Consider the following 25,176-nt stretch of genomic DNA (forward strand, 5'->3'; position numbering starts at 1 on the left):
GGAGTAGTTAGATCAGATGATGCCGAGTGTTTGAGGATCGAAAGTGTATTGAGCGGTGTATGAGTGAGTAATAGTGATTGAGTGTTGTGTTGACCAAATGGTCCAGGGAGGGAGGAGGGTGCAGGAAGCACCAGTAGGAGTGATTGCACAAGTGTGCAACTACAGGTGTATGGGGAATGGTTGTATGGAATATATGGAGTATGGAATGGATGGTCGTGGAGTGAGTATGGTGGAACTGTGGGGTGGAGTGGATGGTGCGAAGGTGTGAATGGGGGAAAAGTGGACCCCCATCAAGATTTCCCGGGGAGGGTAGTTTAAGAGTTAGGTAGAGGGTACAGGTAAATTGTGGTTGGATATTGGCATCTGTGGTGCGTGTGGAAGAATGGAGTTTGGATGGGTGCATTAGTGACGTGGAAATGGCTGGGCGTGTGGCCTGTTAGTGTGTGTAGTTGAATGGGCACTCCGCCACTGTTAGGATGTCGGCCAGGTGAGGCCGCAGGTGGGCTCTGGGAGCCGTTAGAGTTGTGGATGGGGCCCGAGGATCCGGAGGACGGACCCGGGTAGCCCAGTGCCAGAGAGGGCACCGAGTGGGGAGAGCGCCAGAGGGCCTCCCCGGTTAGATAGGTTAGGGTGAGGAGCAGGTAAGCTCGGAGGCAACTACAGTGGTGGAGGTGTGCAGGTGGGTAGACCTGCTGGGAGAGCCACACGACCCAGTCCTGAAATTGTGCAAGGGCACAGGGAGTTGAATCGGGGGAGTGAGACCCCAAATTGATAAGCACCACAGTTTGGTCAATGGGAATTTGGTTCTTAAAACCACATAGAGTAAGATTGCCAATGGTTTGGCAGGGAAAGACCCCGGGTAGTGTAAAGTGAGTTAATGTCATTTAGAAGATAGTTAGGATTAAGAATCTCCTCGCACCATCTGCATCCACTCACCTGAGGTGACGCTACTCCACGCCATGCCATGGTTGTTATTGTTTTTTTGGTGCAAATGTTTGGAATGTGAGATGCATCATGACGTGGGTGTGACATTGTGCTGATGTTCCATCTCTCCCTCCTTATGAGGATTGATGATGAATTTGGTGATGGCAAATTTTGGTTAGAGGGATTGTGGGGACGAATTTGGTGTAGGGAGATATGGGGAAGACATGACAGTAGTGACGAATTTGTAAATGTGTAGATTGGTTTCGTGTACATATGGGGTAAGGGCAAGGGTAGAGTAGGTAACAGGGGGGGTGACATACGGTAGGGACGAGCTTTCTCACTTCGCTCTCCGTACGCACCTCGTCTTGCATTGCCTTGTTTTGAGGTGCCTTGTGACCTTACCCCTCGCTCACCTGTCTTCTCCCCCCCCCCCCCCCTTGTCTCCCACCCGAGGACTGTGCGCCACTGGGCGCCGAGGGGAGCGTGCGGGAGTCCGCCATTGTGCGCCCGAACTCTCGCAACCACAGCTGCCTGCATCGATGCACCACTTATGGACCACATGTCTGTGGCTGAGCACCACTTATGGACCCCACGGGTTGGGGCATGGCCCCTCTGCTGGAACCGGCCATGATGGCCCGAAATCTTGCTGGCGGACCTTGGTAGCATGGCACCTATGCCACACAGGTCAACCACTAATAGTCGGCCCTGTGGGCCATAAATAAAAAGAACAGTGGACACGTTTTGTGCATGTCATTTTATTATGTCCAAATAGGCCGCCAGCAAAGAAGAAAGACAACATCTGGAAGAACGACAATGGCCAGCAGAGGGAGTCGAAGAGGAAGACCGGCACCAGGGGTTTGTTGGGTTTTTTTTATTGAACTGTGGTGACTGTGCACCGATTGGTGCTTGATGGTGCTTTGGTGCGTTTTTGGTGCTTTCTGGTGCATCGATGCAGCACAGGCTGTCTCCGCTCCCCCCCCCCCCCCAAAAGAACAATTGCCGGTCCTGGGTTGTGTTTTGTAAATACAAGTAGCGTAACTGTAAATAATGCTCCCCCATCGTTCATGTTGTAGTTTGAAGACAATTCCGCAATTCGGTTAGCTGTGGGCGTAAGTCTGTTAGGCAGGGTGCAATGCAGCAGCGGGACATACTTATTTGTGTTTTAAAACTGTCACACTCAGGGTCAGGTTAAATGTAGAGGGAACTACACCTACGTGCCACACTAAAGGTAAAAGTTTAATAGGCCCGGGACGTGCCTAAGAGGAGGAGGGTGCAGTGTTGTGGATTTGAGAATGGTGTTGTAGTTTTTATTATCGTTGTAAGTGTAATGAAATTGTTGTAATTATCACCCTCCTTCCTCCATTTGTTGTGTATAAAGGTCAAAGGTCGTTCCCGTAGTTATTCCATATACAATGACATAGCCAATCATAGATCTCCTTGTTCAGTAGTTATCTCCTTATTATGTGTATTAGATTAAGGCTTTGTCTTCCATTAATTGACACTCCATTGCACCGAATTCAAATAAGGTAGATTCCCTTCGCAATTCCCCTTTTGTCATCAATTGCCAACTGCATTGGGTGGTTTTTGCGCGTGCGGTTTTCTGCATTCGCCGCTACTGCTTTGTGGTTTTTGCCGCACCTCCATTGAACACGCGGTCAGATCGGAGGAGAAGGGTGAGAAGCTGCCGAATCCAGGGCGTTGGCCGCCGATCGTCGTCACAGGGTGGAGCCAGCGAGCCCCGACCCGCCAATCAGGACTGGTGAGAGACCAGCTCGGGCGTGGCGCGGGTTGATCTGGAGGCGCGCTATAAAAGTGCGCGCGGAAGCCTTTGAGGAGAAGAGGGAGAGAGATGCGGCAGATGAGTCCAGAGGAAGGAAGTGACAGAGCCCCACGAGCAGTACCACGCAGCTTTGACTCCACCAGGCAGCGTTGACTCCACCAAGCAGCTTTGACTCCACCATGCAGCTTCGACTCGCTGCTAGGCGGGAACCAGTTTGCGGTGGCATCGGTGGCCGTCCAGGTCCAGGCCGACGTCCCGTGCGGGATCAAGCCCCAGCCAGCGTCCGGCTGAACCTTCCTCTCCCTCCAGCCATCCACCTCCTCCTGCCATTCCTGTCATCATCCCCCGTGTAAGTGTGCTTGTAGTCTGTCTTTTGTCTTGTCCCTGGGTATAAGTTAAGCCTGTTTAGATAAGTTAATATTTGCACTGTGTCTCCTTCAATTCTTTCTGTCTTTATTTTCTTATTCTTCCTTCTTCCTTGGTTTCTTTGATTGTGTAAATAGTAGTAATAAATTATATTTGTTCTTCCTACTTTTGCCTTCTTCTTCTTCACATCCGTTCGTCTTTGAGGTTTCCACATTGAATACCTGTGGCACGATTTGGCCAACGTTCAAGGATTGGGTTAGTTCCTTGTTAATAGTTCGTGCCGCGGTTGCTAAAACCGCTCGGCAATTAACATCTGTCCGCGGTATGAACGGGGCTGTGCACCTGCCTTTCCGGAGGTAGCTGGGCAGCATCAGGGACCCCGTCGGTCAGTCAGAGACGAGGGGATTAATCCCCCCCACGGTAAGGGGAACAGAGGCCGACGTTGGGTTTCGTAACAATATTTATAGGTCAAGCTACAAGAGGAAAAACTCACCAACCTTGACGAAGAGAGGGATATATGTCCACAGTAGCGGAAATCCTCCTTCAAAGGTGTGAGAAAGTTCTACACCACTGCTGGTACTGAAGCAATTAAGAAGCTTCTCTGGAACGATGACCCTGACATGCTGAAACATGCAAGGTTTGTCAGTTTTGTGACAAGAAAGTCATCTACATTTGAGGATGTCTTATGATTGTGAAGAGATATTCCCACCTGCCTTACCAGTCTACCCATCAAGTGGATCTACTACAAGAGCAGTTCATGGAATACCTGCTCTTGGATGAGATGGATATTCCCCAGGAAGTCATTAAACTGGATGATAGCAATGCTATATAAAGGATGGACAAGATTTGAGGGACATTTTGCAACCTGTAAGCTTGCTGGTGGCAAACCAAAATTTGCATAACTTGTGTAGGTGGCAAAACTGATTCTTGTTATTCCCCATTCAAATGCTGGGGGAGAAAGAGTGTTGATCATGGTCAGAAAAAGCAACACTGACTTCAGAAATTGTTTGGCCTTGGACGAGACCCTTACCTCATTGCTGACCGTAAAATGGCTAAGTCAGAGTCAGTGAGTCCTTGGTACAAGTGGTAACCCTCCAAGGAACTGTTGACCAAAGCAAAGAGCGCCACAAAGGAACACAACAAACTCCACAAGAAGTCACTGACTATCTTTCAGCGATATTATTCAGAATCATGATAAACTGAAAAACGGAATCTTGTCGAACATGACCATTGTAAATGTATATTCTTATTGTTTTGGTGAAATTGTGTTTGATTCTACACTGAAAATGCTTAATTTGTCTGTTAAAATGTCTTGAAGTTCATATCTGAATGTAATTGTGGAATACTGAGTGACCATTATTAGTTTGAGTTCAGTCTATTTGTGAATATTTTTTTCTTCTTTCTCGTTTGCTACTATAATAAGATTTATAGCCACCAGAGCACTCCATTTGGGTTATGTTTTACTCGATTTGTTCTGGGCAGGGGGGCTTCACCCCTCCCACCCCCCTCCCCTCCCCCCCACCAGGGTGTCACCCTGGACTTGCATGACAGGGCCTGTGACACCTGGACCCCAGTTATGAAATATTCTCACTCCTTCAAGCAGGTTTCGGTTGACAGATATGTGCTCAATGCCCACAACACCATCCCCACCGACGCACAACTCGCACCAGGGATTCCACAAATTACGCAACCAACACCTTACAGCATTGAACCCAGACATTCTGGCATCTGAGGTCGTGCATCAGCAGCCCAACAACTAAAAAGTGCACACAGAACTACTTGCTCCCACACCTACAACATCAGGTGACACCAAAAAGAAAAAGAGAGCAGACGGTCGATGGTCTTCATGGTGTTTTTGTTTAAACTCAGTGAAAATAGCACCGTGATTTGCTCGTCGCACCAGCATCGAGGAAATTCCTGCGGGGAATTAAATTGGGTACATGCTGGTGCCTGGGGTCTTTTGGCCTAAGTCCATTAGGTAGTGGATGAAAGGTTGTCTGAGAATAGGTCTTCTCTCACCTGATTGGTACAAAATTTGCAGAGTAGTTAACTTTGTGCGATTTTTCCATGGATACATCTTTTTTTCCTTGGTTATGAATAATCCCAGCGTACACATTGCTCACAGAAACGTACTAAGAAATGAGCCACAAACATATCTGGGCCATAGCTTGTCAACGTTTAACTTGTTAGAAATGACTATTTGTCAAAACTTCCCCCACCCTCTCCCCCTCTATTTTTGTGTATTACAAATCAATCTAAAATGAGGATAAATTCAGTTTTCCATAACATGTCAGAACAGTTTTCTATAGAGAATGAGCTCAAGTTCAATTTAAGATGACAGCGACAAATTGCACTTTTCCTATCCTCCTGTATTTGGCCCATCTTACGTCAATTAGGATTTGAAAAGAACATTTTGTGTCAAAACTATCGGGTTTGTTGATAGAGAAACATTATTCAAACTTTTCATTTCTTTTCTATGACTGAAGTTTTCCTTCGGTCATCCAACCTGTCATTCAAGCTCTTGCCACAACTTATTTGACCTCATCTAGTGGAGTCTGCAGGAGCTATGGATTAGAGAACAGAAGATGTTAAAGACATCCCAAAATGTCAATCAATGGATTTAGAAGAATGCGCAGGTGTGCGTGCAGGTAGATGATTAATTATAACGAATCATACAAGGTATTCATTCATCTTGAGTTTAATGCCTGCTTTGCTATTTCAAGTTTATGACTTTTGCAGCAATCCTTTGTGATGTATTTCTGACAATAAATAATTACATAAAAATGATGCGCTTCAAACTAGAACTCTGGTTGAAAGTCAAGGAGCTCGGCCTTTGTTTTGACGCTTCTCCATTCATTTTTCAGGGTTCAAGGAGCTGCACATTGATGACCAGATGACACTCATCCAGTATTCGTGGATGGGCCTGATGGCGTTTGCCATGGGTTGGAGATCTCACAAGCTTGTTAATGGACAGATGCTTTATTTCGCTCCGGACCTGATATTCAACGAGTAAGATGCATTCTTCTACCTCCAACATTTTTGCACTCGAGCATGTCTAGCAATGTTGTCATTTCCTCCATTGTGGAAAATCTTAAAATGAATAAGCACACCCTCTTTGTCTATGTGTACATGCTTTTCTTTGTATACAACGTCAATGCTTGTGGAGGAGCGAAAACATAGAACGGATCCTGACGTAACAGAACAAAAGGAACAGTACAAGAGTACTGTTCTTTGTTTGAACAGTACAAAAAGACGCAACCAACAACAGGGTTGCGAGACATAATGGAGGGAGACTTGGACAAATATGGGATGTGGGGAAGAATAAGGTGTACGGGAAGAACCATGGGGTGGAAAAGATGTTTACAGGAGCAAACACTCAGGAAGGAAAAACTGAGCATTTGGAAAGATGTGGGCTTGTGTGGGGGGCTGATGGGGGTAGACAATATCATGGATTTGGATGGGGGATGATCTGAGATGATGGTGAACGGATGTCTTGAAGACGTGGAGGGAAGAATGAGATATAAGAGAATGTGGAAGTTGGTTCCGCAGACGTGCAAAAAGAGGAACAAATGAGTGGAGGTGGGCAGTGGTTCTGGATTTTGAGATTTTCACTAGAAGGGGGTTGATGGTGGACCAATGGACCATGTGTGCTCTACAGAAACCTTTGGGGAAGGGTGGATAAGGCACGGAAAGACCAGAGGGTGCAAGACCAGAAAGGAGGCGCTATAAGACAGAGAGACCATCGACCTGTCTGCGATGAGAAAGTGAAAGGCCCATAGACTCAGCTTCATCGCAGGAGATTCCATTGATTTTGAAGACCTTGTTTTCCAAGGCGTCAAACTGAACAAGATGTGTGGCAGGACTGCCATCCCAGAGGGGATTGCAGTGTTCCATCAAGTTTTGGATGAAGGTCTTGTAGTTGGATAAGAGTTTTGTCATCTGTAACTGTCCTACGTCTTTTCACTTCTGTTTAAGTACATTTGGACTCTTCTCTGTGGGACACGACCTGCTTCTGTCAAGGGGAGCTACAGGTCGAAAGTATTTCCACTGTAGTTTTTTTCCTACAGACATGTCGAGGTTTTTTCTGAGGTGGAAAGCAACGAACATGGAATGTTTGAGGATAAGAACACAACTGAACTTACAGAGGATGATGATTTCACAGAGCGAGATAAAAAGTACTGGTTAGCTCTCCTGGAACAAATTTCAAGGGAGCTTATGCGATGGCGCGTCGTCCGTCAGTCCGTCCGTCCATCCATCAGTCCTTCATTCTGTCAGTCCGTCCGTCAGTCCATCCGTCCATCAGTCCGTCCGTCAGTCCGTCCGTCCGTCCGTAAACACTTGAAACCTCTTCTCCGAAACCGCTGATGGGATTGCGACCAAATTTGGCACAAATTATATTTATTGTGATGTGACTAAAGTATGTTCACGGCATTAAAAAAAATCGGGTTCTAAGGGGGTTCTAAAGGGGGGTCCACCTGGGGTCAAAGTGGATCCAGGACCCATACACTCAAAGTGGATCAGGCCCATAGACCTTGAAGTCAAAGTGTATCCAGGTTTGACCCCCCCCCCCCCCCCCCCTCAAAAAAAAAATAGGAATTTTCTTTTTCCTCTGAAACTACACACACTGTTTCGATGAAACTTCACCACAACCTTCACCACCCATGACGTATCAATGTTTGTTTACGGCATTAAGCAAAAATCTGCCTCTTTTGGTGCTTGCGGGGGTCAAAGTGGGTCAAGGTTTGACCCCATAATATAGATATTTGCTTTCTTCTCTGAAACTACACACACTATTTCGATGAAACTTCACCACAACCTTCACCACCCGTGATGTAGCAAAATTTGTTCACGGCATTAAAAAAAATCTGCCCCTGTGGGGGTTATGGGGGAGTTGTCCCCGAAAATATGTATTTTTTGTTTGTTTATTTAAAGTCTTTTGATTATGTTAGTATGACTCCACATGCTGCCATGTCTTCGAGCGACCATTGAAATTGGTTTAAAATACCTTTGGTCAGTGCAGTATACTGTTTATTCTACCAGGTGAGCACCAGGGGTATTACCCCTATGTTTACTCATTAGGCCTCTGCATCTTCTTGGTACTGCAGAGGGGATTGGGGCAGAGAAAGACTCTACCATCTCCCGCAAAGCAAGGTTGCATGTGGGTGCCTTATCCTGCAGGTTAGAGCTGTGGTCTCTACCAACGCTTTGTACATTGTGAGTGCCTGAAAGGTGACTAGGAGGGGTTTGTTCTTTGGAGATCTTCGACTTGTCTTCTGCCTGCAATAGAAGCTATCTTGGAAATTTGAGCTTGAGTGGCCAAACATAATGGACTTTTTAAGACATTTTGTTAGTTATAGTGAGGCAACGAAGCTCCAAAATAATTTATCTTTGACAGGGATTGATTAGAGAATTTTCTCGATGGTCTTATCCAGGGAGCATAGGAAGGATGTGGTATTTAATCACTTCATTTGAGTTGCATGGTCTCGGTCATTCACTTGGACCCTTGTCCTTTACAGATCAGCACTCGATAATGTGGAAGCAATCTGCATGCTTGTTGAAGTACGGAACCCGACTGAGGCAAAGTTGAGTCATCAGCAAAGTGCTAAAGAAAGTTCTCCATAATAAAGCATCAATGTTATTAATGAAGAACAAACAACAATTACTTTTAAAAATTGTGTATGGAGGAATTCTAGATACCAAAGGGAGGAAAGAAGTGTGAAATGGTCCCTTGGATACTGCTGACAGAATGGTTGACAGGTGGATCCTATGGCCAGACTAATGCACAGGGTTTTTGAAAGAGAAATATCATACTAGAAATATATCATTCTCGAAAGAAATATAATTCTCGAAAAGTTGAAAGAAATATTATCGAGTTTCAGGGCCTCCATCCACAGATGTCTGAGAAGCAGTTAGGCATTCAGTCACGGCCAGCGTAAAAGCAAAATGGTCGTGCTTGAGAACAGAGTTTGAGAAAATAAATAACTCAGATCCTTTGCAGGTACCTGAAGCTCCTTTTGTTGCACATGTTTTTCTTGTACTATTTCTGTGTTTGACCAAGTGAATTCACACCTCTTTGGCCTTCACAGCCCATGACATTGAGCGTTGGCCTTTACTTGTTGTTTAATCACTACGAAGAGCTATTCTTTATTTAACATCTCATTCCCAACTTGACTTTCATTGCTCTTGCCACACATCCCTGACTGCTGCCGTTGTGATTGCTTCAGGTTTGTGGCAAGAGTGGTTTGCTTTCTTGTTAATATTGTTTTGAACTTCTCTCACGTGGGGTCGTTTTGAGTAAATATAAGACACAAGGCATCTTGTTCTGTGTGAGCCGCGTGCACCGATGCTGTGTTGCTTTAAAGATCACTGCTTGATGTACATATTGTAACAGTCACGCAGTCCAACCTGTTTGCTCCAGTGGGTCTCTGAGCAACCACATGAGTCTCCCACCACTAACCTCTCACTCAAAGGTCACGTTACCCTGTGGATTTAAGTTCCTGTGCCGGGTGAGTGCCGTACCGAATAAATCACGGGAATCTATATTATAATAGCCGAAGGTGATTCTGTCTGTCTGTCCGGGGGTGTGGCTTACTCCGTTTCGAGAATAGCTCCACCCATTCTGGGAGAGGCTTCATAAACAAATATCCACCATTTTATTAACTCGCATAGCTTTGAGGCACTTTTGTTAGGCCAGCGGTGTCTTGCTCTCTCTCACAGTTTTATTTCAACTCTAATTCGATATATCATTTCATTTTTCACAGTTGCTAACATAGTTTTAGACTCGGTTGAAAAAAAACGGGAAGAAAATCCGATGAAAGTTTCCATTTATAGAACTAAATGCATTTTCGAAGGCCTGTAAAACAGAGCCCATTCATTGAGTCACCCTCACGATTTTATTGAATTCACCATCTTATTTCATTTTTATCGATGGTTTTAGACTCGGTTTCAGCAATGATTGAAAAAATAAATGCACACACGGGAAAATGCCGAGATATATAAAAAATCGCGGAACGATGTATCATACACCGCCCAACATGACTCAGACGGCAAAATGTCGACATATATTTAAAATTCGCTTTTTCTTTTCCTTTTAGACATATTACTTTTCCGTTTGATGACAGTCGTCACAAAAACGTCAACAATTATGCCGACATATATTTCTTCGTTCTTCTTTCATTCAACATTATTATCCGGAAGTAAAGGTTCACGTGTTCATTTCACGTGTGCAAAAACAAACTCCATTTCACGTGTGCATGGACGTGTAATTCACATATGTAAAATAAATAAATTAACAGATGGGAAATTGCTGAGAGATATTTCGTTCGGAGCGATTATACACCGCCCAAAGAAAAAATTTCACCGAGAAACCGAGTGAATTTACCGAGCGAATGTCCTCGAATTTCACCGAGTTTCAGGAAATTACCGAGAGATATTTCCTCGTTTTTATTTTATTAGTTATGTGCAGGTACACTTTAAACATGTATATACATGTGGGATGTGTGATATATACATGTGGGACATGTGGGATACATACATGTATACTGTATAATTGTATATGTATACACGTGTATATATATACACACATATACTATGCATATACATGTGTGTATGTGTATATGTGTGTGCATGTGTGTGGGTATACATGTGTGTGTGGATGTATGTGTGTGTGTGTGTGTGTGTGTGTGTGTGTGTGTGTGTGTGTGTGTGTGTGTGTGTGTGTGGTGTGTGTGTGTGTGTGTGTGTGTGTGTGTATCTGTATCTGTATACAGTCAGGTGAAAAAGTAAGTACACCCCATGTAAAGTTTTGACTTTTTCAACATACAGCTATTTGATCTTCATTTCAACAATATTGATAGATAAAGGTGATATAATATAACAAATATCATGAAACATTTACATTTTGTAGTCCATTGTATAATTTAAATAAACATAAAGGCAAATTTCGCATGTGGAAAAAGTAAGTACACCCCATGAAATGTTTTTTTAATCTTGTTAACATATGTGGACATGTCAATATTTGATCTTCATTTAAACAGTATCTATAGATAAAGGTGATCTAATTGAACAAAACAAGAGAAAAATGACCACAGTGTGGTCACCAGCTGCAACGTGTAGAATCATGAGGATATCCGTTGCAATATGCGCTACCAAATTCGACCAGTCATTAAATTATACGCATGCGCGATTTTAGTCCGCGATGTTCTTACCTCATACCAACGCACGTCCGAGTGTATGCGGATGTGCTATTCAATAATTACACCTAATTTGTGTCAGGTTCTGTGAAACGAGATTGATATGAAAACATTCATGTTATTTTTGTTGCTAAATTTATTCTGGTTTCTTCAAACAAATTGCGATTTTAGTCCACGATGTTCTTACCTCATACCAACGCACGTCCGAGTGCATGCGCATGCGCTATTCAAAAAGGCACCCCAGCAACAAGAACAACAATGCGGTCCTCTCATAGAGCTGCTCGTCGCAGCTAAAAACAATGAAAAATTGACTTCGCAATAATTTATTCAACAAAAAATTAACAGAGATGTCATTTCCTTCTGTGGAAAAAGTAAGTACACCCTTGGCTCCAATAGGTGAAGTTTGCCCCCTTTGGCAGAAATAACCTCAAGTAGGCGTTTCTTATAACTGTCTACCAGTCTCTGACATCGACTGGGAGAAATTTTTGCCCACTCCTCCATGCAGAATTATTTCAGCTGTGCGATGTTTGAGGGGTTTCTTGCATGCACAGCTCGTTTCAAATCCCCCCCACAACATCTCGATGGGATTTAGATCCGGGCTTTGACTTGGCCATTCCAGAACCCTCCATTTCTTTCTTTTCAGCCATTCCTTGGTGGATTTACTGGTATGTTTAGGGTCATTGTCATGTTGCAAGGTCCACCTTCGGTTGAGCTTCAACTTTCCGACAGATGATCTCACATTATCCTCAATCACCCTCTGGTACAATGAAGAATTCATAGTGGATTCTGTGATGGTGAGCTGCCCAGGCCCTGATGCAGCAAAGCTGCCCCAAACCATAATATTTCCACCACCATGCTTTACAGTTGGTATCAGGTTCTTGTGGTCAAATGCTGTCTTTGGTTTTCGCTAAACATGTCTTCTGGTACTGTGGCCAAATAGCTCTACCTTTGACTCATCTGTCCAGAGCACATTGCTCCAGAAGTGCTAGTCTTTGCCTAGGTGTTCATTGGCAAACTTTAGTCTTGCCCTGATGTTCTTTCTGGACAGCAAAGGTTTCCTCCTGGCACACCTCCCATGTAGATCAAATTTGTGCAGCCTCTTTCTAATGGTAGACTCGTGCACTTTGACATCAACAGTGGCAAGAGCTACCTGTAGGTCCCGTGATGACATTCTGGGTTTCTTAGAGACTTCTTTCAGCACCTTGCGGTCTGCTCTCAGGCTGAACTTGCTGGGGCGGCCTGGCCTGAACAAGTTGGCAGTTGTTTGGAATCTTCTCCACTTGTAGATGATCTTCCGGACAGTCGAATGATTGATTTCAAATTGTTTGGAGATCTTTTTAAATCCCTTCCCAGACTCGTAGGCATCTATAACCTTCTTTCTGAAGGCCTCAGAGAGCTCTTTTGATCTAGGCATGGTGACGCCGCACACTTCAACAACAAAGAGCAAATCCAAACTGAATGTCTGAGGTTTAAATAAGACAGGTTCCTCCAAGATCCTCTCTAACGATGTTCTAATCATTTGCACCTGAGCTGGTGCACCTGATTCTAATTTTAGGTATTTGAAGTAGAGATAAATGTAGGGGTGTACTTACTTTTTCCACATGCGAAATTTGCATTAATGTTTATTTAAATTATACAATGGACTACAAAATGTAAATGTTTCATGATATTTGTTATATTATATCACCGTTATCTATCAATATTCTTGAAATGAAGATCAAATAGCTGTATGTTGAAATATGTTGAAAAATTCAAAACTTTACATGGGGTATACTAACTTTTTCACGTGACTGTATGTGTATGTGTGTGCATGTTTGTCGGTGTACATGTGTGTGTGTGTGTGTGTGTGTGTGTGTGTGTGTCTGTGTGCATGTATGTATGTGTGTGTATACATACCTGTGTGTGTGTGTGTGTGTGTGTGTGTGTGTGTGTGTGTGTGTGTGTGTGTCTGTGTGCATGTATGTATGTGTGTATACATACCTGTGTGTGTGTGTGTGTGTGTATATATGAGTCTGTATGTGTATATGTGTGTGTATGTGTGTATATGTGTATGCATGTGTGCTGGTGTATGCACGCACATGCATTCACATGTTATCAGAAGTGAACACATTGTGTAGATTACATTATTTGTGGATCTGATAAATTGCCATAACCCTTTTGTGAAACTGAATGTGCAGGTGCAGCATCTAACTCAATATGTCGAAATGTCACACACGTCCATGCCCGTGGGATTCCCACGGGTGACCCCACTCGTGATCTTATATTTGGCTGAGCTTACCAAAACTCACATGATTGCCAGGAGCTCTAATGGTACCATGACCAATCACTATCTCAAGCATATATATCTATATATGTACAGTGCATTCAGAAAGTATTCAGACCCCTTCACTTTTTTCACATTTTGTTATGTTGCAGCCTTATGCTGAAATCGTTTAAATTCATTTTTTTCCCTCATCAATCTACACTCAATACCCCATAATGACAAAGAGAACCTGGTTGTTCCAAACTTCTTTCATTTAAGAATTATGGAGGCCACTGTGCTCTTGGGAACCTTCAATGCAGCAGAGATTTTTTTTGTAGTCTTCCCCAGATCTGTGCCTCGACACAATCCTGTCTCTGAGCTCTGCGGGCATTTCCTTCGACCTCATGGCTTGGTTTTTGCTCTGATATGCATTGTCAGCTGTGAGACCTTATACAGACAGGTGTGTGCCTTTCCAAATCATGTCCAATCAATTGAATTTACCACAGGTGGACTCCAATCAAGGTGTAGAAACATCTCAAAGATGATCAAGAGAAATGGGAGGCACCTGAGCTAAATTTCAAGTGTCATAGCAAAGGGTCTGAATACTTATATCAATGTGATATTTTAGTTTTTTCTTTTTAATAAATTTGCAAAACTTTCTAAAATCCTGTTTTCTCTTTGTCATTATGGGGTATTGAGTATAGATTGATGAGGGAAAAAAAGAATTTAAACGATTTCAGCATAAGGCTTCAACAAAACAAAATGTGAAAAAAGTGAAGGGGACTGAATACTTTCTGAATGCACTGTATATATATCGAGCCACCAGATTAAACTGTCAGAGCATGCAGGATGAGCCGGAGACCAAGTCAGTTTTGTAAAGTGTATTAATTTAATAACAGGATCAGGAATGTACAAGCAGCAACAATAATCAACAAGAAAGAGCAATCAGAGATTGCAGACCCTCGCCAGGTCGTGTTTTCAGTGTTTTTTTTTAAGGCTTTTGTGTGAAAACAAATACAGCGGCCGAACCACGTGACCGATAACGTCGTCGTTGTTTTTTTTTCTCCACCAATTTATCCCTTGATGATGCTTAAGAAATTTCATCTTGATCGGATGAAGTTTTGTACTTGTCAAATTATGACGTCATAATGGAGGCACCTATGAGATCATCATTAACATATGTTATTCCACATGGAGAGCTCTTTACAATGAGCCATGTCTCAATTTTTTTAATGCAGCGCTTTCGGAGATATAGAGGTGCAATTTTTTATCGGGTTTTCCAAGATGGCGGCTGAACCACGTGACCTATGACATCATCATTGTGTTTTTTCTCCACCAATGTATCCCTAGATGACGCTCAAGAAATTTCATCTTGATCGGATGGAGTTTTGTACTTGTCGAATTATGACGTCATAATGGAGGCACCTATGACATCATCATTAACATATGTTATTCCCCATGGAGAGTTCTTTACAATGAGCCATGTCTCAATTTTTTCTATGCAGCGCTTTCGGAGATATAAAGGTGCAACATTTTTCAGTTTTTCCATGATTGCGGCCATACCACGTGACGTATGACATCATAATTATAATTTTAAAATTATACAGGTGGAGTTGCACCTATGGTGAAAATTCCTGTCAATCGGACCAACGATTGCAGATAAAATCATATTTATTCTGTGTGGATAAACAAACAAATAGACAAACAGACAGACAAACAAACAAACTGACTCAAATGCAATACCCTCTCCTCAAGCGAGGGTAATAACAAAATGGATTTGATTTCTAATAAACTATCCCCAAATTATACCGTATACATGCCCACGGAACAAACAACGCGACAAATGCCAAATCCTTAATTACTTAAGTTCTTAAGGCCTCAGACACACAATAGAAGATAAGAGAAATTCACAGGGTGGCAGAGTTCCTAGGTTAACCCAATAAGAGTTCCTTGTGAAGAGAACATCCTGTGCAGACAGAAGCCAAAGCGTTCCATGCTGTGTGACGAGGGGTGGGAGGGTGGGATGGGTGAGATGGCCGTAACGTTGCTGGACAGGGTATGGCTTCCACCTGCCAAGTTGCCAACTCCAGTGGCCTCCTGGCATTGTGTCAGGAAAGTTTCCCTCTGGATTACTGACTTTCTCAGCCTTTTATAACATCGCCCACCGACATCACCACTGATGATTCATGTCCCACCCCTCTCCTCCACCATTGGTCTGTTGCCCGCCCAATGGGCGGGACTTATGCTTTTCCCATCTTGAGTCGCGGTTTCCTGCACCAAGGCCAGTTGAGGCAATGGCAATGTCACTTTTTGCCACCTAAACCTGTGGGAATGTCCCAGTTTGACCCAAACGGTACATTTAGACAGAAAACAGGGACATAAAACATCATATAAAAACTCACGGGAATGAGGGATTTCAGACACACAACAGATTAGGTTTTTTTGTATACTTAGTCTTTATCATATAGGACTACACCTCACACTAGTCCAAACATCGCATATGTACATCAAAAATTCAAAAATCAAAACACTACAGTGTTCAATTCTGAGCTGAATGCATCACTCCACTATAGCTACTCATTCATTCACTAATACACGTAAGCTATATAATCTATACAGCACAAAATCCATATACAAATTTCAATAACATGTGTTTGGGAAATGGAATGAGTGTACCAGGAGGGCAAGTTGCTTCTTCTTTCTCTACAGAGTTCACAAAGTCTTTAAATGTTTCTGGCCCCTCCCACTTGGTATCAGACTCCTCCCCCAACGCTGTCTATCACGGCCCTGGGTTCCGACAACACCTGATTTTGGTGACCGCAGGGCATTACCCTGCACATCATCACCCTGCACATCATCACCCTGCACATCATCACCCTGCACTTGCGAAGCGAAAAGCAAGGTTAGGCATTCGGTTACAAACATACATGTGGCATATGTACGTATGTGTGGCATGCGTATCTGCATTTTTTAAATTAATTTTCTCAGCAACCGTTGGTCCGATTGACACAAAATTTTACCATAGGAGGGCCATGGCTACCAGGGGGATACCAGGGGGAAGCCTCCTGGTGGAAAATGTATAATTTTTTAAATACACAATTATGACATCACAGGTCACGTGGTATGGACGCCATCTTGGAAGAACGTTGCACTTTTTCTATATCTCTGAAACCGCTCAATGGAAAAAAATGAAACATGGCTCATTGTGAAGTACTCCCAATGGAGAATAAGATATGTTAATGATGATGTCATCGGTGCCTTCATTATGATGTCATAATTCGACAAGTACAACGCTTCATCTGATCAGTCTGAAAAAAAAATTCTCTACAATTGTTGGTCCGATGGACACAACATTTTCACGATAGGAGCGCCTCCTCCTGTAGAATATTTTAATGATAATTATGATGTCATAGGTCACGTGGTACAGGCACCACCTTGGAAAAACTGAAAAGCGGTGCACCTCTATATCTCCAAAACCACTCCATGGAAAAAATTGAAACGTGGCTCATTGTAAAGAAATTCGCATGGGGAATAAGTATTGTTGATGATGACGTCATTGGTGCCTTAATTATGACGTCATAATTCGACAGGGACAACGCTTAGTCTGATTAGTTTGAAATTTCCTGAGCATGATCTACACAACAATTATATTAGAGACTAGAACGGGCACTCGGTAGAGCGCATACCTTCGCCGCAGCTACTGTTCTGTACTTGGCATGGGAGTGTAGGGAACAGAACAGTGTAGGGACAATCGCGGGAGATTGCGTTATAGTGATGACGTCCTGGATGGACATCTTCTTCTTCAGTCGCGCATAACTTTGAGTGAAATACGATCGAGTTAAAAATAGTCAGAATTTGAGCAAATCTGTTTCATTCGTTTGTTAATATGCCTCATCTATTGTCAAATCTGCAATTATAATTTTTTTTGAGGTTGAAATGATCGCGGGAGATCGCGTTATAGTGATGACGTCCTGGATGGACATCTTCTTCTTCAGTCGCTCATAACTTTGAGTGAAATACGATCGAGTTAAAAATAGTCAGAATTTGAGCAAATCTGTTTCCCAAAATCTAATCAAATGTGTCCCGTATAATAACCAATCATCCCACCAAATTTCATGCAATTCGGTTGAATACTTTTTGAGTTATGCGATTAACATACACACACACAGACATACAAATAAATACACAGCGATCAAAACATAACCTTCCGCTTTTGCGAAGGTAAATATAAATTTATGATTTATATTCATATGATATGATTCAAGATATTTCACTCAAGGTTCAGACATATATATGGTGGCGGCCATCTTGGATTTTGACGTGGCGACCCAATTTTCAGTAGTGTTCTTCCTTATGCCTAGATACACCCACACACCAGATTAGAAGTTGGTACATCGCTTATTTTTCAAGATATTTCGCTCACAAGGTTCAGACATATATATGGTGGTGGCCATCTTGGATTTTGACGTGGCGACCCAATTTACAATAGTATTCTTCCTTGTGCCTAGATACACCCACACACCAGATTAGAAGTAAGTTGGTACTTCGCTTTTTTTTTCAAGATATTTCGCTCAAGGTTCAGACATATATATGGTGGCGGCCATCTTGGATTTTGACGTGGCGACCCAATTTTCAATAGCGTTCTTCCTTATGCCGAGATACACCCACACACCAAATTAGAAGTTGGTACTTCGCTTATTTTTCAAGATATTCATCTCACAAGGTTCAGACATACATGGCGGCGGCCATCTTGGATTTTGACGTGGCGACCCAATTTTAAACAGCGTTCTTCCTTGTGCCTAGATACACCCACACACCAGATTAGAAGTTGGTACTTCGCTTGTTTTTCAAGATATTTCGCTCACAAGGTTCAGACATATATATGGCGGCGGCCATCTTGGATTTTGTCGTGGCGACCCAATTTTAAACAGCGTTCTTCCTTATGCCGAGATACACCCACACACCAGATTAGAAGTTGGTACTTCGCTTGTTTTTCAAGATATTTCGCTCACAAGGTTCAGACATATATATGGTGGCGGCCATCTTGGATTTTGACGTGGCGACCCAATTTTAAACAGCGTTCTTCCTTATGCCGAGATACAACCACACACCAGATTAGACGTTGGTACTTCGCTTGTTTTCCGAGATATTTCGCTCACAAGTTTCAGACATATATATGGCGGCGGCCATCTTGGATTTTGTCGTGGCGACCCAATTTTAAACAGCGTTCTTCCTTGTGCCTAGATACACCCACACACCAGATTAGAAGTTGGTACTTCGCTTATTTTTCAAGATATTCAGGTTACAAAGTTCAGACATACATGGCGGCGGCCATCTTGGATTTTGACGTGGGTTGCATCCACACACCAAATTTGAATGCGGTCCTTCGCTTACGCACGCACGCACGCACACACGCACGCACGCCCGGACGCACGGACGGAGGGGAAAGCCATAGTCCCCCTTTTGCTACGCTGTGCGACGGGGGACAATAAACGAATTACTAACGTCTAATCTGGTGTGTGGGTGTATCTACGCATAAGGAAGAACGCCATTGAAAATTGGGTCGCCACGTCAAAATCCAAGATGGCCGCCACCATATATATATGTCTGAACCTTGTGAGCGGAATATCTTGAAAAATAAGCGAAGTACCAACTTCTAATCTGGTGTGTGGGTGTATCTAGGCATAAGGAAGAACGCTATTGAAAATTGGGTCGCCACGTCAAAATCCAAGATGGCCGCCTTGCGTCTTCCACTTTGTCAACTCACATCACTTCACCAACGACGGGGGACTTAGGCGTAACGCTTGTTCTCCTTGTTTATTCCTCTCGTTCTGCATATAACCTACTCTCTACCTGCATCTCCTCCCATTACAATGCCATTCAATTTTCATTCACCCCCTTACTTGTTTCAATCCCCGTTTTTGTTTTAAATTCATCTATCTTTGTTTGTTTGTTTTATTTTTTTTATTTCCCGTAGTGTAGCTGTACCCAATCTTTTGTCTACTCCTGTCTCACACTCTACTTTATCTCTGGCCTCGACCGCCATTTTGCGCTCAGTGTCCAACATGTCCGCGTGTCACATACACTGCCACGTCTGTTACCTTCTTGTCTCACTTGACCTTTTCAGCTTAAAATTCGGCCAACCACCGGACTTGTTTAACACGATTGGTCAATCTGAGCTGAAATTTCAAGATTATTTAATTCACTCCCAACCAGTCCCAAAGCCCTTATTTTATATGAATTCCATACCCAGTACATCTCATTTATGAACTCGTGTGGTAATGAACTTTGGAGCGATTAAAATGCAAAATTAATTTTTTTCATATTGATAAACATGAAATGGAAATGGAAACAAATTACATTCCTGCAAATAAATTGCCAGGATGATTAAATGATGCATTCATTAGGTATCAAAGGTATTACGTGAATGCTGAAGGAATTGCACATGTTTTTTCTTGACATCGACTCTGGCTTATGGAGGAGCTGGTATATGCATGACGTCAAGGACACTAAGAGACGTCACTGCACCTTTGTGGGAATTACGAGGGTATTTTGATACAACGGACAAAGCAACACAGTATATGGGATTTGAACCTATTATCCCAGCATAATGAGCTAAGTGCTAGGATGGGAACAACAAAATGGTCAATTATGGTTTTAACAATAAGAACATGAATGATAGTATTTATTATAATAATTAATAACAAGTGATGATAATTATGATGATGATGATAACAACAATAATAGTTAATGCTCAAACATTTCTACTTTGTGGATATTTTTAGATCGATTTTATAACAGTTATCTTACATTTATAAGGTGAAGTTCAAATTACTGTGACCAATGTGATGTGCCGTAGATAATCACGTGTGACCAATTTGATGTGAAGTTCAACGCATAACCAGACTCAGTGGAGTAATGAATGGAGAGCGCTCTGAGGATAGGATGTCGGCCATTCGAACCCGGGCCGAGTCATACCAAAGACTTTAAAAATGGTAAGTGCTGCTTCCTTGCTTGAAACTCAGTGTTTAGAGGATAGAACACGGACAACCCCATGGTTTGGCATCTCTTGGGGATAAGGAAATTCTTCCTTGATTGCCCCTCTAGCCGCTGTGAGAGAAGCGACGTCTCAAAGATGGCAATGTGTTATTGTGGCGGACACAAAAGCCCACTGGCGTGGTGACATCATTCCACGCACCGAGTGGGCGGTGGCCACGCCCGAGGGGTAGGCGTGGCCTCATGATATACCCCGGGCGACCAGCCCGGAGGAGTTCAGTGTTACAGTGTAGTCTTACAATAAAGACGTTTATATGTTACCGCTTGTCCGCTTCCTCCTTGCTCACAAGCAGCGCGCGTAACGCCGCGCTTTACTGGTGACCCCGACGTTGGATCTGCCGGAGCGATCCTTCCACACGCGACGCCATCGCCATGGCCGCCTTCGTCAAACTTCCGGAATTTTGGGAGGCTCAGGCCGAAGTCTGGTTCGTCCAGGCCGAAGCCCAATTTCAGCTTCGGCACCTCACCGGCGATGACACGCGCTACTGCCACGTCGTCGCCTCCCTCGGGCCCGGCACGGCCGCTCGAGTTGTGTCCGTCCTTCGCCACCCACCGGACGGCCACAAGTACGAGGCACTCAAGCGGCTACTCCTAGCCACGTTCAGCCTCACGGACGACGCACGGGCCGACCGCCTCCTGGATCTCCCCGAGCTCGGTGAGACGCGCCCGTCGGTCCGAATGGACCATATGCTGTCACTGTTGGGCGACGAAGCCCCCGGTTCGCTATTCCGGGCGCTTTTCCGTCGCCAACTTCCAGCGCAGGTTCGCCTCGCGTTGGCCGGGACCGGGCTAACGGAACCCCGAGCATTGGCGGCCGAGGCGGACAAGTACTTCGCCGCTTCGGACACGCGGGCGAGCGTTGGCGTGGCCGTCACGGCCTTCGACGCTGATGTTCCACAGCATCATCTTCTACAGCACGCTGATGTTCCACAGCATCATCTTCTACAGCACGCTGATGTTCCACAGCATCATCTTCTACAGCACGCTGATGTTCCACAGCATCATCTTCTACAGCACGCTGTGGTTCAGCAGCATGCTGATACGCACCTCGTGAACGCCGCCACGCCCCGCCCACCGCCGCGGCGAAAACCGCCACCGCGGGGAAACCCGTCGACTCCACCGGCCTGGCGGAGCCAGCCGCACTCCTCCAGCTCCACCACCTGGTGCTGGTTCCACGCCAAGTTCGGCCACGAAGCTCGGCGGTGTCATCCGCCGTGCTCCTTCAACGGGTCGGGAAACGCCCGGGCCGGCGCTCAATTGTGGCGATGAGCGCCGGCCGTTCGAGCAGCCTGCTGTTCATAACGGACACCTTCTCCGGGCGCCGTTACCTGTGCGACACGGGAGCACAGGTGAGTGTCATTCCCGCCGGCACGTCAGACAAGCACGCCGCGGGTGGGGGCCCCGCGCTGCTTGCCGCGAACGGGACGCCCATCCGTACGTACGGAAAACGCTGCCTCTCTCTGCGGTTTGGAGGGCAGGTTTTCCGATGGACGTTCGTCACCGCCGACGTGCCCATGGCACTGCTTGGCGCGGACTTCCTGTGCGCTAATGGGCTCCTGGTCGACGTCAAGCGCAGACGGCTTGTCCAGGCCGAGACGTTCAGCTCGCTCGCATGTGCGTTGCCCAGCTCAACGAGCGGCTTGCCAAGCGGCTTGCCGAACGATTCGGTTCCGGCCACGTTGGTCTGTACGCTTCCGGCAGCGGACGCATTCACCCGTCTCCTCGCCGGCTTCCCGGCCCTCACGCGGCCCACCTTCTCGGCGGGGGCCGTCAAGCACGGGGTGGCCCATCACATCCCCACCGTCGGGCCACCGGTCTACGCCCGGGCACGCCGCCTCGAGCCGACGAAGCTGGCGGTGGCAAAAGCGGAGTTCGCTACCCTGGAGCGACTCGGCATCGTTCAGCGCTCAGAGAGCGCTTGGGCGTCGCCGCTGCACATCGTGCCGAAGCCCGGCGGGGGATGGCGACCGTGCGGGGACTATCGCCGTCTCAATGACGCCACGACTCCCGACCGCTACCCCGTCCCCCACATTCAGGACTTTTCCGCCCGTTTGGCGGGCAGGTCCTTCTTCTCGAAGGTGGACCTCATACGCGGCTACCATCAGGTCCCCGTCAGGCCGGAGGACGTCCCGAAGACGGCGGTCATCACGCCATTCGGACTCTTCGAGTTCCTGCGCATGCCCTTCGGTCTGAAGAATGCGGCTCAGGCGTTCCAGCGACTGATGGACAGCGTCCTGCGCGACTTGGATTTTGTCTACGTCTACCTGGACGATATCCTCGTCGCCAGCGCGTCCCGCGAAGAGCACCTACGCCACCTCCGCACGCTCTTCGAACGCCTGGGCCAGCATGGCCTGATTGTGAACCCCGCAAAGTGCCGGTTCGGCGCCGCCACAATCGATTTTCTGGGGCACCGTGTCACCAGGCACGGCGCCGTCCCCCTGCCGGCCAAGGTGGAGGCGGTGAAGGGGTTTCCGCGCCCCCGCACGATCAGAGGGCTGCAGGAGTTCCTGGGCATGGTGAACTTTTACCATCGGTTCCTGCCCCGTATCGCCCAGCTCCTGCGCCCCCTGCACGAAGCTCTCCGAGGTAAGCCGGGCAAAGGCGACGTTACCTGGACCGAGCAGATGGACACGGCGTTCACGGGCGCGAAGCTCGCCTTGGCTAACGCCACCATGCTCGCGCACCCGGCGCCCGATGCACCGATCGCCCTCACCACCGATGCCTCGGACTACGCGGTGGGCGCGGTGCACGAGCAATGGGTGCGTGGAGCTTGGCAACCGCTGGCGTTCTTTAGCCGGCAGCTTCGCCCGCCCGAACGCCGTTACAGTACCTTCGACCGCGAGTTGCTCGGACTTCACTTGGCGGTCAGGCACTTCCGCCATCTGCTCGAGGGCCGGGCGTTCACTGCCTTCGTCGACCACAAGCCGCTGATCTTCGCGATGGGCAAGGTCACCGAGCCGTGGTCGGCCCGGCAGCAGCGTCACCTCTCGGCCGTGTCCGAGTACACGACGGACATCCAGCACGTCGCGGGGAAGGACAACCCGGTGGCGGATTGCCTTTCCCGGGCCGTCGCCCACGCAGTCCACCTCGGCATCGACTATGCCCGGATGGCAGCGGACCAGGCCGCTGACCCCGACGTCCAGGCCTTGCGGACCGCCGTCACGGGCCTCCGCGTCACCGAGGTGCCGTTCGACGGCGCGGGCGCGGCTCTCTTGTGCGACGTCTCCCTCGGGCGTCCTCGCCCCATTGTGCCCGCGGGCTGGCAGCGCCAGGTGTTTGACGCCATCCACGGCCTGTCCCACCCGGGCGCGAGGGCCTCCCAAAGGCTGATCGCCGACAAGTTCGTCTGGCATGGCCTCCGGAAGGCCGTCCGCGGCTGGGCCAGGACGTGCCTCGCGTGCCAGCGCGCCAAGGTGCACCGGCACACCCAGGCCCCATTGGCCCCGTTCACGGTGCCGGAACGCCGGTTTGACCACGTCCACGTGGACCTGGTGGGACCTCTGCCCCCCTCGCGGGGTTTCACCTACGTCCTCACCATGGTGAACCGCACCACCCGGTGGCCGGAGGCCGTGCCCTTGGCGTCGACAACGGCGGCCGATGTCGCGCAGGCTTTCATCGCCACCTGGGTCGCCCGGTTCGGTGCCCCCTCAGACATCTCATCCGACCGCGGCCCCCAGTTCACCTCGGAGCTCTGGGGGGCGGTTGCGCAGGGGCTCGGGGTCCGGCTGCACCGAACCACGGCCTACCACCCCCAGGCTAACGGCCTGTGTGAGCGATTTCACCGCTCATTGAAGGCCGCGCTCCGGGCCACCCTCCGTGACGGCGGCTGGGTCGACAGGCTCCCCTGGGTCCTGCTGGGCCTCCGGACGGCGCCCAAGGAGGACCTGCGCGCATCCGCGGCGGAGTTGGTCTTCGGGCAACCGCTGCGGGTGCCGGGCGAGTTCCTCCCCGACTCCACGGCACCATGGTCCGCGGCACAGCAGCGCTCCGCTCTGCAAGAGACCGCCCAGAGGTTCGCCCCGGTGCCAACGGCATGCCACGGGCACCCACCGACGCACGTCGCCCCGGAGCTTCGCACGGCGGAGTACGTCTTCGTCCGCCACGATGCCCATCGGACACCACTGCGGCCCCCGTACGACGGGCCTTTCCGCGTGCTGGAGACCGGGGCGAAGCACTTCACCCTGGACATCGGCGGTACTCCTGACCGCGTTTCGGTAGACCGCCTCAAGCCGGCCCACCTCGATGTGGACCATCGACCGCCAGTGGCCCGACCCCCACGTCGGGGCCGCCCTCCTGCGGGCGGACCCCCGGCACCGCCCAGCCCCGCCGCCACGGCGCCCCCCGGTCCTGCACCCATCCCAGGGGCAGCCAGGGGCATCCCACCTGGTATCCCTGCACCCCGGACGCCGCCGATCGCCAGGGGGCGCTTCAGCCGGGTCATTCGTCTGCCCCGCAAACTGGCCCTCCAGGTGCGCGGGAATTCTGGGGGGGCGCGTGTGGCGGACACAAAAGCCCACTGGCGTGGTGACATCATTCCACGCACCGAGTGGGCGGTGGCCACGCCCGAGGGGTAGGCGTGGCCTCATGATATACCCCGGGCGACCAGCCCGGAGGAG

At 47.4% G+C, this 25,176-nt stretch overlaps 1 protein-coding gene across 1 annotated transcript in view; it reads left to right on the forward strand.

Moving 5' to 3' along the window:
• LOC137437679 (progesterone receptor) overlaps nt 1-25,176 on the forward strand; it is a 378,860-nt gene that overhangs the window by 305,185 nt on the left and 48,499 nt on the right. Inside the window, exon 5 of the mRNA XM_068132179.2 lies at nt 5,935-6,079. Coding sequence (XP_067988280.2) covers nt 5,935-6,079 — 145 coding nt within the window. The remainder of the gene's footprint in view (nt 1-5,934; nt 6,080-25,176) is intronic.

The sequence above is a fragment of the Myxine glutinosa genome, chromosome 12, assembly GCF_964187855.1.
Source record: "Myxine glutinosa chromosome 12, kmMyxGlut1.1, whole genome shotgun sequence".
Classification (NCBI taxonomy): domain Eukaryota; kingdom Metazoa; phylum Chordata; class Myxini; order Myxiniformes; family Myxinidae; genus Myxine; species Myxine glutinosa.